At 35.7% G+C, this 19,212-nt stretch overlaps 1 protein-coding gene and 1 pseudogene across 2 annotated transcripts in view; one reads left to right on the forward strand and one right to left on the reverse strand.

Moving 5' to 3' along the window:
* CEP350 (centrosomal protein 350) overlaps positions 1-19,212 on the reverse strand; it is a 155,534-nt gene that overhangs the window by 37,158 nt on the left and 99,164 nt on the right. The window contains exons 26-30 of the mRNA XM_080824205.1: positions 18,542-18,688; positions 15,341-15,498; positions 7,429-7,551; positions 6,138-6,337; positions 890-1,101 (exon numbers count right to left, since the gene is read on the reverse strand). Coding sequence (XP_080680331.1) covers positions 890-1,101; positions 6,138-6,337; positions 7,429-7,551; positions 15,341-15,498; positions 18,542-18,688 — 840 coding nt within the window. The remainder of the gene's footprint in view (positions 1-889; positions 1,102-6,137; positions 6,338-7,428; positions 7,552-15,340; positions 15,499-18,541; positions 18,689-19,212) is intronic.
* On the forward strand, positions 1,656-2,301 carry LOC308355563 (coiled-coil-helix-coiled-coil-helix domain-containing protein 2-like; annotated as a pseudogene). Its single transcript has 2 exons — positions 1,656-1,688; positions 1,790-2,301. The product of its transcript is annotated as a coiled-coil-helix-coiled-coil-helix domain-containing protein 2-like (transcript).

The following is a 19,212-nucleotide window of genomic DNA, read 5'->3' on the forward strand; positions in this document are numbered from 1 at the left end:
AACACTTAAGTCTCTAGCTTAAGTTTTTATCAGATAATTTTTTTAATGAAGTAAAGAATTAAGGACAATGTAGAAAACCTTATTCTAATAGTGACTATTACTCTAATTTAGAGTCAATAACCATTTCAGATCTGCTTTAAAGAGATGAAACCACAACTTTTATTCTGATTTAAAAGGGCAGTTATTAACTAAATTACAGATAGGCACAATGGTATGGTTTAAGATCTTATTGTTTCTATTATATGACAGAATAGATTTTAATAAGCACTTGTGTCATTCCAATATATTATCTTTAAATTTAAATTAAAGTTAAATTATCTTTTTTTTTAAAGTTTTATTTATTTAAGTAATCTCTTCACCTTAAGTGGGGCTTGAATTCCTGAACCCAAGATCAAGAGTCACATGTTCTACTGCTGAGCCAGCCAGGTGCTCCAACCTTAAATTATCTTTCAAAGATTTTAGAAGTTCCTGGGGCGCTTGGGTGGCTCAGCTGGTTAAGCGTCTGCCTTTGGCTCAGTTCATGATCCTGGGGTCCTGGGATGCAGTCCCGCATAGGGCTCCCTGCTCAGCAGGAAGCCTACTTCTCCCTCTCCCTCTGCAGGAACCCAGCGCTTGTGCTCTCTTCTCTCGCTCTCTCAAATACATAAATAAATAAAAATCTTAAAAAGATTTTTTAGAAGTTCCTATACCCTCAATATCAATAGACTTAATAATATATAATTTTATAACTGCCACTAAAACTAAGATTCATATATTTATAAATCTTTAGAATTCAATGAAAATCTTTACTCCTGTTCAAATGCCATATACGGTATGTTACAGGTATGGGTGATAGTCAACGCTATCACGAATTGCCTAAGTTTTAAGGAACAAATATATATCAACTTACATGTTTACTAGGAGAGGTAGAAGATTCCAGTTCCTGTGAAAAAACCATTTCTTCAGTAAGTACACTATGATCTGGACTCCCTGGCTGCTCCTGAACTGCAGACTCAGATGGAAGATAGCCCACAGCAGCGCTGCCCAGCTCTTCTGGAATAGAGCTTTCACTGTGTCGGTGAGAGTAGGAAGGTAGTGGAGATTCTGCTTCACTTGTTATTTCTACAGAGAGAGTGAAAAGAAGAAAAAGTCCACAATCTTGGTCAAAAGAAATGTTCAACTGTTATATTTTTATTTGCTTTTGCATAATTCCACTTGCTGCACTTATCGTTTTTAATCCCATCACTTAATGAATCATATTAGTATAAAGTCTATTAGTCTAACAATTTGGGCTGACGCAAACTGAGAGAAGGGCTTAGTTGAAAGGAGAGGAATTGCTTACATTTTTAAAAGTATCTTTAATGTCTGGCCTAACAGAAGACAGTTGGATTTTCATATCTGCTTCTGTCTGCAATCTGGGGCTATATGTTTTGGTTGAAGCATATGCAGAAAATCTGGCCTCACAAAGAATACATGTAATTAGAAAGGAAAGAGTATTCCAACAGTCTTTACAGATAATTGTGGGGATTCTTTTTTGATGTTACACCAAAACTTGACACTTGGTACTTTCTTACATGTTAGAATGTGGAATCTGAATTCCTATCAATAAACTTTTTGTGATCTGTTACATGACAATCCTTTGGTCAACTTTCCACTTTCAATGGATTTCTTGACTCATGCATGATTTTCTAAATCATCACTGGGCATCTGTAAAACACTGCTTCACTGAGTCATGAAGATCTTCCCAATGTTGACACACTTCATCATACAATATGAAAAGATGATTCTGGGCCAAAACTCAGACTTGTAGACGCCGAGCTGCTCCACCAGTAACCATGAGCATGGAAGCCGGAGCCGCACCTCCCACATGGCTCCTCTGGCCAGCCGGACACCTCAGATGGGAGCTGTGCCTAGACCAGTGCCAGCAGCTCAGCCGCTGGCAGCGGCTCCACCATCTGCTGCACCCCGGCAGCCAGGTCTCATGGCTCAGATGGCAACCGCTGCAGCTGGCATGGCTGTGGGCTCTGCTGTCGGGCACACGGTAGGTCATGCCATCACCGCAGGCTTTGGTGGAGGAAGCAATGCTGAGCCTCCAAGGCCTGCATCACTTACCAGGAGCCTCAGGGAACCCAGCCAGCACACCAGCAGCCGCAGTCTGGCCCATGCCACTAGGAGAGAAACAGTTTCTGGAGCGTGCCCACAACCAGGGAGACCCTGCGCTTTGTGCAGGTTTCAGCGAGGTGCTGAAGCAGCGCAGATGTGCAAATGGATTAACCTAATCGAGAAGTTCAGACTGAAGATATGGAACATCATCTCTCATGACCAAGTTAATTTAACATAAAAATATAATTAATAGTGGATATATAAAGTGTAAAACACCAGTTAAACCTCTCCTTCATCATTAAACACAGTTTTCTTCAGAACTGGAATGAAAAAGGGTGTTCTTACTATACACAAGTTCACTGAGACGGTCTGAGTTTGGGGCGGGGCAGATGTCTGTGTGCCTCCTTAAGTCACCTTTTGTAATGTTCTCGTTTGTGAATTAATTAGAATAGTGGTTTTCTCCCCCCACCAAGAAGATGATTCTAATCAATATCATCACCCATCCTATCAGTAACATCTTTTAAGTATTGTAAAGCGGTCCAGCTCACAATGGGGAAAAAAAGCATTTCCAAAATCCTAAACTTTTACTTGAAATCTTAAATTTTATCACTCGCAATAATAACTGTCACTTGTGCTCCTTTCTTGAAGAGTCAGAGTTACTTCATTTATTTCTGAGAAATTGTTTGCCAAATACCTAAGTAACCATGGCTTTTAATTTAAGTACAAGGGGTACTCCATGAAAAAAAATGGCTAAATCAGCTTGCAACTCAAATCACTGCATTAAGTGCTTTTCTTCAAGGCAACCACTGTCCTTCGGCACACACAAGTGCTTTATGCGTATTTCCTATTCTGTCACACAAAATATTACAAAGATATATACTCAAAGGTTGAGATTCAACAAAATTAGTATTTGTAAATGCTTATTTAAGGACCTCCTTCTGTTAAACTGACACGTTATCCTTAGTGCAAAGTGGTGAAGAATATAATGACTACCACCACAGCTTGGCGCCACTGCCTTGATTCTCACCAAGGCATCAGCAATTTCGCCTATTTGCTACATCAGTGTAATGTCAACACAGTGAAAAAGGCAAACAACATGTCAGTATTATTATAAAAATAGTACTAACCTCCCAGAACCTCTGAAAGGATTTCAGAGACCTACCTAGACTTTCATGGACCATACTTTAAGAAACACTGCTCTAGGATTCATACCTGGGATTGGAACCACAGAACTGTAGGATATGTGTACCTCACTTCTTTTCTTTTACTGATTGTTTTTACTTCTTATTTTTATTTACTTATTTTGAGAGTGAACATGAGCACAAGAGGGGGGAGGGGCAGAGATTCTTAAGCAGGCTCCATAGCTGGTGTGGAGCCTGATGTATGGGTCCATCTCACAACCCTGAGATCATGACCCAACCCAAAACCAAGAGCTGGAGGCTCAATCAACTAAACCACCCATGTGGCACTCAATTATTTTTAATGCCTCTTTTTTCAACCTGTTTTTCAAACTGGGTTTAACAATTAATATACCAGCAGTTCCTTGTTCTACCCACACACCAACAAGTTTGATGGGTACTGTGAAAGCGTTGAATAATGGCCCTCAAAAAGATATGTTCCTGTCTTAGCCCCCAGGAACCTGTGAATATAATCTTATTTTGAAAAAAGGTCCTTGCAGATGTAATTAAGGATCTCATAATGAGGCCAGCCGGGGGGCATCTGACTCTTGATTTAGGTTCAGGTCATGATCCCTTGTGGGACTGAGCCCCATACTGGGCTCTATGTTTAGCTCAGAGTCTGCTTGGGATTCTCCCTCTGGAACCCCCGCCACCTCCCGCTCACATGCTTATGTGTATGCATACTCTCTCTCTCTCTCTCTCTCTCTCTGAAATAAATAAAATCTTTTTAAAACAGTGGAAGGATCTCATGATGAGATCACAAGCTCAAAGAAGGAAGAACTGTTTCCTGGAACCTTCAGAAGGTACACAGTGCTGCCAACACCTGCTGTTGTACTTCTGGCAGCCAGAAATGAGAGAATAAAACATTTTTTAAGCTATCAAATTTTGTAGTAATTTGTTACAGCAGCCCTAGGAAATGAATAGAGGTATCAAATAGTATTTCTTTGTGGTTTTAATGCCCTGATTACTAAAAAAGTTGAACATCTTTTCAGATGTTTATTGATAATTTGGACTTCTTCATTTGTGAATTATCTGCTCTTTTGCCCATTTTTAAAAATGTGTCTGTCATTTTATTTTTGATTCATAGGAGTTGCTTGCATATTCTTATACTGTTCCTTTGCCAGTCATATGTGTTGCAAATATCTTCTTTTATTTTGTTGTTTTACTTTTTTTATGGTGTATTAATGAACAGAAATTCTTAATTTATTGAAGTCGAATTATTGATCTTTCTCTTTATGGTTTTGCTTTGTATAACACATTAAAGAAATCTTTCCCTCCCCTTGATGTCATATAGATATTCTCTTACGTGGTCCTCTAAAAAGTTCCTTAATTCTAATTTTTAGATTTAAGCCTTTAAAAAAAAAAAAAAAAAAAAACTTTTAGCTGAGCCTTTCTTTTTCTTTTCTTCTTCTTTTTTTTTAAGATTTTATTTATTTATTTGACAGATAGAGATCACAAGTAGGCAGAGAGGCAGGCAGAGAGAGAGAGACGAGGAAGCAGGCTCCCTGCTGAGCAGAGAGCCCGATGCGAGGCTCGATCCCAGGACCTTGGGATCACGACCCAAGCCGAAGGCAGAAGCTTTAACCCACTGACCCACCCAGGCGCCCCTTAGCTGAGTCTTTCTAAACTGTCAATTCATTTTTCATTTTTCCCTGTCCCCAAAATTTTATGAGAGTCTCTTTCATCACTGTTCTGTAAAGTTACCTGTGTCAGAAGCCAACTTTCCATATATGCAAGGGTCTTTTTCTGGGCTGTTTCATAGTCTATCTTTGTGCAAATAATCCTGTTTTAATTATATACTTTTACAAGTTTTGATATATAGTAAAATAAGTTCTCCATTAATAGTGTCTTTGCTTTTTGGTCCTTTGTTCTTTCATATAAATTTTAAAATGAACTTGTCAAACCTATGAAGAACTCAGGCTGAGTTTCTGATATAAATTGTCTTGAATCTATAAATAAATTCAGGCAGAATTAACATCTTTATGACACTGACTCTGTGAGTATGGAAAAGCTTTCTATATATTTTGGTCTTCTCTAATGTCTCCTAATAAATTCTAAAGTTTTCTCCATAAAGATCTTGTATATTTTTAAGGTTTATTCCTAATACTTCATATTTTTTATTTCTATGATAAATAGTATCTCTTTTAAAAATCAGATTTTCTAACCAATTTCTGCTGCTCTATAGACATGTAATTGAATTTTGTTTATAAATTTTATATCCAGCAACCATGCTAAACTCACTTGTTAATTCTAATAACTGACATGTAAATGCTGGATTTTCTATATGCACAGCTTTAACATCTGTAATAATGAGTTTTGCTTCTTCCTTTCACTCCTTAGGTAAAAATAAAAGCATCTTTGTATTATTTCCAAATTCAAAGGGAAAATTTTCTATGTTTTATCATTAAGTATGGTACCTTGTTGTAGGTTTGGTTTTTCATTTTTGTTAACAGATATCCTAGATCAGGTAAACAAAGTTCCCTTCCATTGCTACTTTATCTAAAATTTGTTTTATTACAAATGCTTTTTAGATTTTATCAAGTCCTTTTCCAAATCTATCGAGATGTCTTGTAATTTTTCTCCCTTAAACTGTTCAAGTAATTCGCACCACATGATCCATTTTTTACAACGTGTTAAACCCTACTTGGTCATGGAATAACCCATTTCCATTTCATGGAATATACCTATTTCTTCTACATTTTCAAGTATATTAGCATAAAGTTATTCACAATGTTCTCATATTTGCAATGTTGGTGGCATTTGCAATTGTATCGCCTTCTTTACACTTCATCATTCACCTTTTAAAATATAATGAAGTAAATCTTCTAGTTATCTTAGGCTTTGGTTTGTAGTCTGAACAGAGTTAGTATTTATTACCTTTCTGTTCTGTTCTCTCATCCTCAAGTTCTTTCTTAGGAGTTTTAGGTTTTATTAATTCTTTGTCCCAGGCAGCCAAAGCTTGTTTTTCCATTTGACGGATTTCTGCTTCCTCTGCATCCAAACGTCGCTTCCATTCAAGCAGCTCCTCTGCATGTTGTCGCCGTTGCATTAGTTTTTGCTCTCGTTTTGTCAGAAACCTGTGGTCACACCATGAAAAACAGTCAGAGAACAAATCCATGGACAGAAATCACTCAGAGCTCTACCACTCATTGCCTTATGAACAATCTGTGTAAAAACAGGACATTCATACCACTCCTTTGAAAAACTTTGAAATAACAGAAGCTTTGATGATGACTCAACATATTTAGAAAACAAAAGAATTTATGTTTTACTTGTAATTGTTTGTAAAGACAAATTCAGAAAAGAAAATCTTCAGAATATCTGGAGAGCCGTGGCTGATAATACATAACTTACATAATTCGCTTCTCATAGGTGATTCTTTTCATAACAGAAGATATAAGGAATTTATTCTGAAGGTTTAGACCAGAAACACACAAATCCAAACCCAAAACAACAAAGACCAAAACAACAAGAAAAACAAATCTCAAAGCCCCCAAACAAGCAAGCAAACAAAAAAGACATGTTCATGTCCCTTTCTGACTTTTCTTTCAAATTCAGTCTAGTTTTATCTCAGGTATCACTACACCACTCTTTGGTTCCCACTGCCTGAGACATGCAATGTGAGGAGATAATTATCGAGAGAACACTGAGCACCATAGTCAGATGCCTTATGCATATAAACATAACTAATTATTTACTTATGTAAGAGGATGCAACAAATGCCTCAAATTTCTCAATGTAACCCAATCTCTGAAATTAAATAGCCCGAATATATCTTAGCTGCAAAGGGTTAAGAGAAGTTACTGATTTAGGAAAAAGTTATCTAAGTAGTTAAAAAGCTACTACTAAACTCTCCTCATTTATAGATGCCAAAGCTAATTAAAAGGTGGGCTGCTCCTATTACTGGTCTGAGATCTGTACTGGTGGCTAATCAACAAAAATGCATCCACACATCCAACAAACACTTAATAAAAAGCACAAAAACTGTCATTCCACTTCTTGAACAATCAGCATATCAAATAAATGTGGAAACAAAGATAATCTATGGGACATTTGACGAGAGCCCCCAGGTTGTTAAGAAAAAAAAAAAGAAGAAAAGCAAACAAAACAAACAAAAAGAACAGAGCATGCTCTATCAAAGAGTGCACTGAAAAAGGTGCAAAGTTACCTGACCAACTGGTTGTAGATATACAGCTGGAATTTGGGATGAAGGTTGGGAAAACAGACACTGAGAGAGGCCCAGTGGTGAGACGTAAAGACAGAGAAGAAGTAGTGAACAGGAGAGCAGTGTCTACAAAATAAGGAGGAAGATTTTAAAACCAAGAGATCAAGAGGCAGAAAGAATGAGAAAGGGAAAGCAAAAGGGCTGAGTGGAGAACTTTTAATACGCTTCCTGAATAACATTATACGCTACTCAGTTAAAGCGAGTGTTATGCTCTATGTGACATATAAAACATGTATGACTATAGATCTTACCGACGATTTCTGAATAAACATGCCTTTCTTCTCAGATGTTGCTTAACCATCATCTATAGTTTCAGGCAGATTTGCTTGTATGTGAGTAAAGTTATGAGAGGTACAGTATGGAGCTAAATAAGCTTTCCCATAAGCTCTAACACAGACTACAACAATTACGGCTGTGAACCTAGTACATCTGCAATTCTATACATGTATATCATCCTGAGCAAATGATTTCTATATCCATACCTGGTCATATATTTTAAGTTTGAAGTTAAATAAAAAGCACTATGTTTGCTTTACCTAGCCTTTACCATCATGATCTAGCTTGAAAATAATAATTTAGAAAATAAATTTAGAGTTAAAATCACCTTGTTCACCTCTACAGCATGAAATTTACTGCTCATAAGGTATCAAAGGTATCTTGCTTTATATTTACAAAGGCCCACTTTAAAAGATTGAAATGCAATATCCAGTCTATAAAATATTAGAATGCATAATTAAGAATAAACTAAGCTAGTCATAATAAATACTCCTGGTTAAAAAAAAAATCATGCTATGGACAGCTCAAGCATAAGGTCAAAAGAAGAAAATTTCACATGCTAAAAGTTGTAAGTAGAAAATTCTCTTCTTCTTCAATAGTAAATCGATCATTTATATATATAAATATAAGTATATATATTTGAGAGGATAAATAAGTCTACTAATAGTTTGAAAGGTTAGTTCTCTTTGACAGAGCACGCTCCTGTTCACATGCACACAACAATAACCTGTAGATCAAGGCAACATTTTTTGCCTTGGAAGGGCAAGGAATATCATATGTCACAGAAGTGAGAAAATCCAGGTATAAATCCATCTATTCATTCGGATTTTAAAAAGTTTGTACAGTCTTGCCTAAACATGTATCTTTAGATACACAGACTATTTCAACGTCTGTTTCCCCATATACAACTGAATATTTCACCTCCCCTTCATTTACTTATATACACACACTCACACATACATACACATTCATATTTGGATTGCCTTGATTTTCTGCACTGAAGTTCAAGGAAAAATAGTTTCGCCAAATTTTAGTAAGACACTGCAATCTTCCTTGCCATTCTTTGTGAATGTATAACAAACTTATTTTGATGCTAATTATCAAAATACTACACAAAAACAAAGGTACTTGGCAAAAGGTCCAAAAAATCTATTCATAATATTCAAATATCACCCACCCTCTTAAGTATAGAACTGCTAAATGCATGCATGACCTAGTACAAAAAGTAGAATAGTATTGGAACATGTAAAATAAACTGTAAAAAAAATTACTATTTAAATTTATCCAGCCCAATATAGAGACTAATAATTTTCTCTACCAGAACAAGTACTGACCATTTATTTTTCATTTGTAAGGATTAAGCATATTCAAAAGCTAAGTTAGAAATGAAGAACAAAAAAAATAGTTAACAGAAAAAGGAAAGAAAATAGGTTAAGAAACACTGTGAGAAAAGTTCAACTTAAAGTTAAAACTTCTTCCCAGAAACACACGTTCCTTTTTTACGTGTATTCTAGAAATAATGTCCTTTAAAAGCTAAATAAAATAAAGTTGAAATAAAAGCAGCAGTACTTCACACTAGAGTTAACAATACTTCAAGATGCGGCAGAAATAAAATTGGTGAATGATAGAGAAATAAATGCCTACTAACAGAAAACACTGCTAACAGTGTTTCTTCTAATGGTAACAGAACACTGGACTGGGGGTAGGAGTAGACATAATAGATTTAATCTAGTATGTAAATCACTGTGTTCTTACAATGTTTAATCTTAAGAAATTCATGAGTAATTAGTTTTCTTTTTTAAAAATTTATAAGAGAGGGACGCCTGGGTGGCTCAGTTGGTTAAGCAGCTGCCTTCGGCTCAGGTCATGATCCCAGCGTCCTGGGATCGAGTCCCGCATCGGGCTCCTTGCTCGGCAGGGAGCCTGCTTCTCCCTCTGACTCTGCCTGCCACTCTGTCTCCCTGTGCTCTCTCGCTCTTTCTCTCTCTGACAAATAAATAAATAAAATCTTTAAAAAAAAAAAAAAAAAATTTATAAGAGAGAAAGAGAGAGTAAGAGCACGCATGCGTAGGGGAAGGAGCACAGGGAGAGGGACAAGCAGACTCTGCTGAGCACAGGGTCCAGTGCAGGGCTCAATCTCACCATCCTGAGAGCATGATGTGAGCCAAAACCAAGAGTCAGATGCTTAACAGACAGAGCCACCCAGCCATCCCTGGGTCTCTTTTAAAGTCACACTTTCATACTCTAAACTTGAGCTGTGCAGCTATTCAAGCCCAGTAATCAGCTGCTCAACACTTTTCCAATTTGAACAGATCCTATTAAGTCATCACTGTAGTTTAAAAAAAAACAAAACTATGAGTTTATAACAGTCTGTACCCCTGAAACAATAATGTTATATGTTAATTAAAAAAAACCCAAACAACTATGAGGTTGAAAGCGGATATCCCAACTTAACTTTAACTTTGGCTGGCTGATGTCCAGAGAGCAGGACCCTAGTTCTAGTTGTGTGTGTGACCTGGGACAAGTTACTTATCTCCATGGCCTCAATTTTTTCCTGTGAAACCAAGGGACTACACTAGATGACTTCTCTAAGAGCTCCTTTAGGTCCAACAGTTTATAATGCTTTCTTTCTCCATTCAAGCAGCTCCTCACACTTTTTTTAAGTACTCAAAACACTGCTAGACCATGTGACATAAATGAGAACTTTTTTTCCCCATTGAGTTAGTATAACTGTAGATTGTGTTCCAACATTATTATAAAAACCGTGCCATCATTTGAAGGAGCAAAATTGTGATGTAAATTTAAAATGCAATTTTGAGTTGTAAAATAATTTGCCTCTGAAAGACATTAAACAAAACAAAAACCTAACACTTTAAATCATTTTAAAATACTTTCTGGACCCAAAATTAAATCTATTATTATGATAAATAAAAATGAAACATAGTTTTATCTCAGGGACATGAGAATGAGCCCCATTTTGGGCTCCACGCTCAGGAGGGAGTCTTCTGGAGATTCTCTCCCTCTGCCCCTCCCTCTACTTGCATGTCTGCACACGCATGCAGGCGCTCTTTGTCAAAAATAAATAAATCTTTTAAAAAGAAGATGTCATCTTGCAATTTTTCTGAAACAAAATTTATTCTATTACTTAAAATTGTCTAATAATTTGCTTCTATTTAAAATACATATGGGGTGCCTGGGTGGCTCAGTGGGTTAAGCCTCTGCCTTCAGCTCAGGTCATGATCCCAGGGTCCTGGGATCAAGCCCCGCATCGGGCTCTCTGCTCAGTGGGGAGCCTGCTTCCCCCCTCTCTCTGCCTGCCTCTCTGCCTACTTGTGATCTCTCTCTCTGTCAAATAAATAAATAAAATCTTAAAATAAAATAAAATACATAATAATTTGCATATATTTAAACAAAATCCTAACCTAGGAACTAAAGAAAATAAAAATCATTGTCAGGTTATTAGGATTTATTCAGCTACCACACTTAGACTAGAACCTTCTAAGAAATTACAGTTCTAATTTAAGGCAGGAGTGCCTGGATGGCTCAGTCATTAAGCATCCAACTCTTGATCTCCACTGGGTCTTGAGCTCAGGGTCACCAGTTCAAGCCCCATTTTGGGCTCCATACTAGGCATGGAGCCTACTAAAACAAACAAACAAACAAACAAACAAAAAGCGGGCAAATTTTAATTTAAGGCAACAGTATTTAGTACATTTTCAAAAATTCTAACGAAAATGTCTTCTTTAGTGGAATATCAAAAGTGTTCCCCTGCAAATCCTTAACTTTTAAAACTCAGATTAATGAAGATTTTAATACTGACCAGAAAATACCACAAATATTGTCAGAGCTATATCATATAATATGTTTAACTTTATGATTATTTAAAACCAAATTAATTAATCTGCTCATTTAGTGGTTTTGTGACTTCATTTTTCCATGCTAACTTGGTCTGCAATGATCAAACCAAAATATAACTTATGTGTGTAGAATTTTTTTTTTTTGCTTCTTCTTATGCTATAAAGTACTTACTAATTCAAAAGTCTATTTAACTCAAAACACTCATCCATTGAAAACTGATTTGAAATATTCTTTTCAGTAAAAATTTCTTCCTCTTCTGAACTTCCTTAGCAATTAATTTAGATATACTTCTCTACAGGATTGATATTTTCTTTTTCCACCTAGAGCATATGCTTTTTAAGAGCGAGGTTTATGTTTGATTCACCTTCATATCTCTCAGAACCTAATATATTCACACATCTCCCAGTAAATAATTGCTAAGAGTAAGTGTATATTTAATAAATAATATGGAAGAACAGCTACTATTCAATAAAAGAGAAAATGCACTGTGTCCTATTTTAACCCTTGAAGATAACCCCACCCTTTCTGTGTTTCATTTGCTCAGTAAAATATTTTCTCGAAACAGAACTGGCAAATTAACAGAAAAAGTCAATTGCACAGTGTTTTCTTCATGAATACATGTTTCAGGATTATTAAAAATGTACTTATATTGTAAGTAATGTCCCTCACCATAGTAAACAAAATTCAGATTTCATTCATCAACAGTACCAAAAAGACAGGGCTATTCAGTCTATGGCTTTTGCAAATACATATTCATTATGACTAATCTTTTTCACAACTTAAACTTCTTTTATTTTAAAGATTTTATTTATTTATTTGACAGAGACACAGCGAGAGAGGGAACACAAGCAGGGGGAGTTGGAGAGGGATAAGCAGGCTTCCCACTAAGCAGGGAGCCCGATGCGGGGCTTGATCCCAGGACCCCCGGATCACAACCTGAGCCGAAGGCAGAGCCTAATGACTGAGCCACCCAGGCGCCCCACAACTTCAATATCTTTTGTTTTTCACTACAGTGAGAAATGAAAATTATTTATATATGTCAGACCAATAAAAAGGTCAGGAAAAACCACAGATCAGAAATACAAATTTTAACAAAGGCGTCGCTGTCTCAATGAAACATTAAAAAAGGAAATCTTTCACTGTAGCCAAGAAAAGTTTGATAGTTTCAGAAAAATATTTGTCACAGAATTAGAGTTCAGAGGGTTAACAATAACCAATGACATACAATGAAAAAGTTGTTCCCAAAAGTTAGCTAACCTTCCTGAGGGAGGACTGCTTTCAGACAGGCATTTTCTATCAATAAAATAGTAATCTCTTGGAAGACTGCTTTTGCAAATCTACACAACAAATAATAGTGTCTACTACCAAAGGCTCAAATGACTTTATTTTTAGTGTCTACTGTAGCAAATGACTATAAAATTAACTCACGCTATTTACTGACATTTCCTGACATTCCAATATAATTGAAGGAAATCTAATTGTAACGTTTTGTGATCTGAATGGTATTTAAAACCCAGTTTTCACACTATTTTGTTCTAGACTTTAAAAAGTATCACGTAACAATACTCTATAGTGCATCGCTAATTTTGAAAAATACTCCAGTTTATCCTCAAATTTCAGCACCATCATAAAACATTAAAAATAATTCCTTTGCCACTGCTGTCCCCACCCCATCCCAACCCACAGACACAACTGCATTGCTTCAAACCCAAATCAAGCCACTGAATACTTCAAAGCCCATTTCTTTGATAAATTGCTCAAATGGTTCCTGTAGTTGACAAAGGAAGGTAGAACAATAATAGAAAAATCCCATGTGTTTAGTATTTCACATTCTGAGAAAATAATTAATAAAAGTTGGAAAAAAATCAATAAATGTAAGTCAATTTGTTATTTAGAATTTTTAAAGCTTTAACCAAATCTGAAATAAGCACCACATAAACTGACTCATCTCATAAACAGATTTAGGATTGGCAGTTTCTTCTACAAATGTTGATTAAAATTATCAGAATATTATTCATAAAGACCAGCAATGAAGACCTTACTTGATGAGCAAGGGATCAATCAAGAAATTACCCTTGAAGTGGTCTTTCCTCCAATATTTACCATTCAAAGACACTTGGAGGCATATATAAAATGTCAAGTCAGTTATAAAAATTCACGAGAGATTAGTCTGAATTCAATCATCCATGAAACAAAACAGTATGCCTATACAGACTATGGGGAAATTTTATCAGGAAAGGAAGAAAGCATCTTTAGTCTACATTTCAATAAATTCCTATATGAAAAAGCCTTATTTAGTTTATCCCATGAAATCATCCAAAAGGAATATTTACATGTTTATAAATATTTGGTTTTGCCCCCTTATATTTGTTTTAAAAATTTTATTCTTTAAAACTTATTTTCATAACCAACTTAGGTATTTTAAAGTCATGAAATGCAATTTAACTAAGCAATGAAGGGCCAATGTATAACACTGTACCTACAGTAAGTAAGGCCTGATTTACAACTGCTTGACTGTTCAGAAACTAAATCATAGGTTAATGTCACATAAATATAGAGCATTATTAAATATGGTAATGTGTGACAAAGGATATCAAGCCACAACTGGGGTTCAAACTGTTAACAAAATAAAATAGCAGTCAACAAAAAATTTTAATGGTTTTCTAGGGGCGCCTGGGTGGCTTGGTCATTAAGTGTCTGCCTTCGGCTCAGGTCATGATCCCAGGGTCCTGGGATCGAGCCCCACATTTGGCTCCCGGTTCAGCAGGAAACCTGCTTTCTCCCGCTCCCACTCCCCTGCGTGTGTTCCCTCTCTCGCTGTGTCTCTCTCTGTCAAATAAATAAGTAAAATCTTCAAAAAATTTTTTTTAGTTTTTAAAAATTTTTAATTAACATATAATGTATTATTTGCCCCAGGGATACAGGTCTGTGACTCATCAGGCTTACATATTTCACAGCACTCACCACAGCACATACCCTCCCCTCCCCAACTTTTTTAATGGGTCTTTCATATTTAAAGAAAGTAGTGGTTATAAAGTCAAGGATAGGGTTCACGAGCAGATACTTCACAAGCATATTCAATAAAACGTATACTCAGAAGAGTAAACTCTCACATAAATGTAACTTTATATGGTCAACATTGCTGAGCTAATTTAAGTAGAAGTAGCTTTCTTTAAAGGAGCCTCTAAAAAAATAATACTTAGAAATGTTTTAGAAGAATGGTCAGCTGCCAAATCATTTAACATCCTAGGAGAATTTTGGTTTTCTGGATAAAATGAGCAATCCACACCTACTTATAGATTAAAACTTCTATTTGACCTAAGATTGAGAGTGGTCAGAGAGCCACAAGATGATATCTCAGGATATACCATTAATTGTTTCCCCAAGTCAGTAGACATATTCTCAGATTTCAGAGAAGGTATGAATTTCACACTTACTTTAGCTTGTAATAAAAGAAAGATGGAAACATTGTCTTGCGTATATGTGCCATTACTATGTTGGTTTTTAAAGTAAGAAACCTGACTGTGTTAAAAACAAGAAAATTTGTTTTATAATAAGATCTATAGTTAACTGACTTCCAGGTTGATTTAACAATTCTGCTAAAATGCTACTGAATTCATAAAATATTACATTGTATCAGTCTAATCTAATGAAGTACATTAAAAATATTTGTTGCTACCATTTTCAACATGAACAGGAGATATTTATTTAAAAAAATTACTTTTCATCCATGCGGCTTCTCATTTTTTTCAATTTCTGCATGATGCTGCTAGTTTCACTGCTGGAAATGGAAATGGGAGAAGGACTACGGGTCTCCAAGTCAGTTGGGCCAGGACTGGTTGCCTTATTATCCTTTGCATCATCATCACTATGAGAGTCCTGTAAATAAAAGAGGGTAAAATTTTAAAATTTTACTGGAATTTAAGATCTCAAAATAACTTTAAACACTGTTGTTTCAAAATTAAGTTTATCCTCAAGACCATATTTGTAAAATAGCTGCAATTAAGGAATTACTTAAAAGATAAAATTATATCACACATTTAAAAATGGCTAAAATACAGATTTTGTTAAATATATATTACATATATTTATATATAATCACAAAGTTATCATTTCTTTTTTTATTTTATTTATTTATTTGAGAGAAAGAGAACAAAAGCAGGGGGCGGGGAGCAAAGGGAGCGGGAGAAGCAGAATCCCTGCTGAGCAGGGAGCGTGACTCAGGGCTTGATCCCAGGATGCCAGGATCACCACCCGAGCCAAAGGCAGACACTTAACTGACTGAGCCACTCAAAGTATAATTTGTTTAAAAGATTGAAAAAAATAAAAAAATCTTCTGCTACTAGCAACCTAGTATTTGACTATCCTAATTTCTTTTAAATTGAACCACTCAAAAGGAATATAAACACTATATATATATATACACACACACACATACAGATACAAGAATGAAGGGAACACAAACTTATTTAAATAATACTGAGGGATGGATCTTTTTTCTTTCCAATTCTAATGGGGAAAACAGTATTTTCTCAAGTTAAAAGGTTTATAATGAAAACATTCAGAACTATTGGTTTAATTGCTATATTGTATCTTATGAGCAAAAAATAACATTAAATGCTTACTGTTACTGCTTAACATGAATGCTTGTCTTTCCCACAAATAGTCATTTAGTCTCATAACTTTTCAGGAAGATGAGTAGGGACAATCATGACCACTTTTATTTTGTGAACAATACACATAGCAGAGGTCTTCTCCTTCCCTTCTGCCTCCTAAATGATTCAATACTAAAGGCATTAGATAGAACAGAGCAAGGGAGGGGACCATGCAAAGGTAGAGGTGGACAAGGGGACCAAAAGTGGCATGTTCCCACTGGAGTGAGATGAAGAGGGCATCTAGCGCAGGAGGGTTATTATTCAAGGGGAACAATGAGGATGTCCGCAGGGGAGTGGTTCTACATGGCATGTCCCAAGTCCAAACAGAGTGAGGTGGCATTCCCACAGAGTACAGAAAGGGTAAGGAGAGTACCGAAAAAGGGAAAGGAGATGGCAGAATAGCTGATTTGGGAGTCAGAAACCAGGGCGGTGAGGATATCCACATGAGGAAAGGTGTGGCAGTGGTTATGGGAGACGGGTTACACAGAAGAATGAGCAAATCATTATCTATATTAAGGGAGATGTTAACCAGTTGTCTATCAGAGAAGAAAGTTTCAAAAAGAGAAAACGAGGGGGTGGGGGAATGGGGTAACTGGGTGACAGGCATTAAGGAGGGCACATGATCTGATGAGCACTGGGTGTTATACACAACTAGCAAATCACTGAACACTACATAAAAAACTAATGATGTACTATATGTTTGCTAATTGAACTTAATTAAAAAAAAGGAGAGAAAACTAGAATGGAACCTTGTGGTGCTGGACTGGAACTGGAAGGATGGGTATGAATTCATAATATTACATACTGTATGTATATGTGCATATAGAAATAAACATACATGCAAAATGAATTTTTTATTACACCTACATAAACATATATGTTGTCTACATTTGTTGCTCTTAGGAGGACCAAAACCCTAAGAGTAATGAGCATGCTTAGCAGCCGATCTTGGTTTCTGAATAACTTTCCTCCCTAGAGAACAGCTGATTCCAAGTCTGGGGCAGGGAAGGTACAAGATGACCCTGAAATGTCTTGTTGCAGAAAACATGGAAATGCCTCAAAGACTGACGGAGACATGTCAAAAGCACACCGAAACTTGAAAAGGCTCCTAATGGTCTGACTTGGGACAAAGCGAGCACCAAAAAAATGATAGTAACAGATTTAACACTAAATAAAACAAAGATCCATACTAACATAAATAAAAGAATAAGTTTAATGAAGATTAGAAACTTACATATGTAGTCCCAAAATAACTCATGAAAAGTAATTATTATTTACAAAGGGAAAGAAAGTAACTTTATAGTGAAGTCTGACAGTCACCACCTTAATCAAGTGATCAAATCAACATCATCAAAATAGGGCATCAATCAAAATAGGGCACCACCCACTGAATGCAGTGAGAATATAGCATCACGTCCGTGATATTCCAGCTAAAGATGCACAATCTGAACCTAATTATGAGGAAATATCAGACAAATCCAAGTTGACAAACATTCTACAAAATAACTGGCATGCAATCTTCCAAAGTGTCAAGATCATGAGAGTCAAGTAATTTTTCCAGACTGAAGGAGACTAGAGAGATATGAGAACTGAATGCAATATGTGATTGTGAACTTACCTTCTGATAAAAGCACATTATTGTGACAACTGGAGAACTGTCACACTCTCAACTCAGAAAGATAGAGTTCTTTGTACAGTGTTGGAAATTTTCTATAAATTTGAGATTGTTTCAAAATTTAAGTTGTATTTTAAAAATCAAGGCAGAAAATGCCAAGATTTATTTAACTATACAACTATCCAGTGTGGGTTCTCTAACACTACACTGACACTTTACAGTATCTCAGAATAGATCTAAATTTTGCTTTTATCTGAATACCTCCTTTGACTCATATCATTATATTAATATTGTATAGCTAAAATTAAATACCAAAAGCAAAAACAGTCTCTCTCATTAATTATCAGGAATATATCTGGATTGACAAGCAAGAATAAGGGTCTCTGTCCCAAATGAGTTTAAAAACGGAAAACATTTTTTCAACTATTATATGAACCATGTGTCCCTTTCAAAACTTGAATATTCTGTGGGGAAAAAAAAAATAAAAACTCTCACTATACATAAAGGCACTTACACAGAACTTTATTCTAGTTCACCTATAACTATCACAGTCCTGGGATCATCATATCCATCAGATGAGAAAGTGAGGCAGAATTAGGCATGAGCAAGCAACATGAGACAGAAAATGAATAGTAAATTTTGTTTAATTTACCAATTTATTCTCTCCTGCTGACTTTAACTTCTCCTGTAACTTTATGGTGGTCTGTCGGATCCTTTCTATCTCCTCCTGCTGTTTCAGAATCAGTTGTCTTTCCTTCCGAGCTGCCTTATTGGCTTCTTGAAGACGTTTAATTTCTGCCTAAGGTTTAAAGAATTAGGAGAGTGGCTGAGATCTGGAGGATACAAGTTCCAAGGTAGCATTTTAAGAAAGCCCAATTATCTCATACATCAAAAATAAAAAATACATCAAAAAATAAAAAAGTATTCAAAATAAAATAGCATCGAAAAATTCTGAAGTACTGAAGGAGGAAAAGTCTCATAACCCCAACATGTTAAAATAATTTAACATGATCCCTTAATTTAAATAATTATAATTACAACAGACTGATAATTTTCTATCCCCTTTTTAAATTTAAGATACTTCATATTTTTCACATTTTTCCATAGTGCTACTTGGTCTTTACACTTATTTAATAGTTGCATAACAAGTAGTTAATGTAACAATTATTACTGGTTAGAAGAACAAATCAAAGAGGATAAACCCTATTATGGCCCTTAAAATCACTTAAAGATTGCTTTAAAAAAAGAATGGTCCCCACCAGAAACATTTAAGACTATACTGCACCAAAGTCTCTCCACACAGGGTATTGCTAAGTTTTCTGT

Source organism: Martes martes (genome assembly GCF_963455335.1).
Source record: "Martes martes genome assembly, chromosome: 15".
NCBI lineage: Eukaryota > Metazoa > Chordata > Mammalia > Carnivora > Mustelidae > Martes > Martes martes.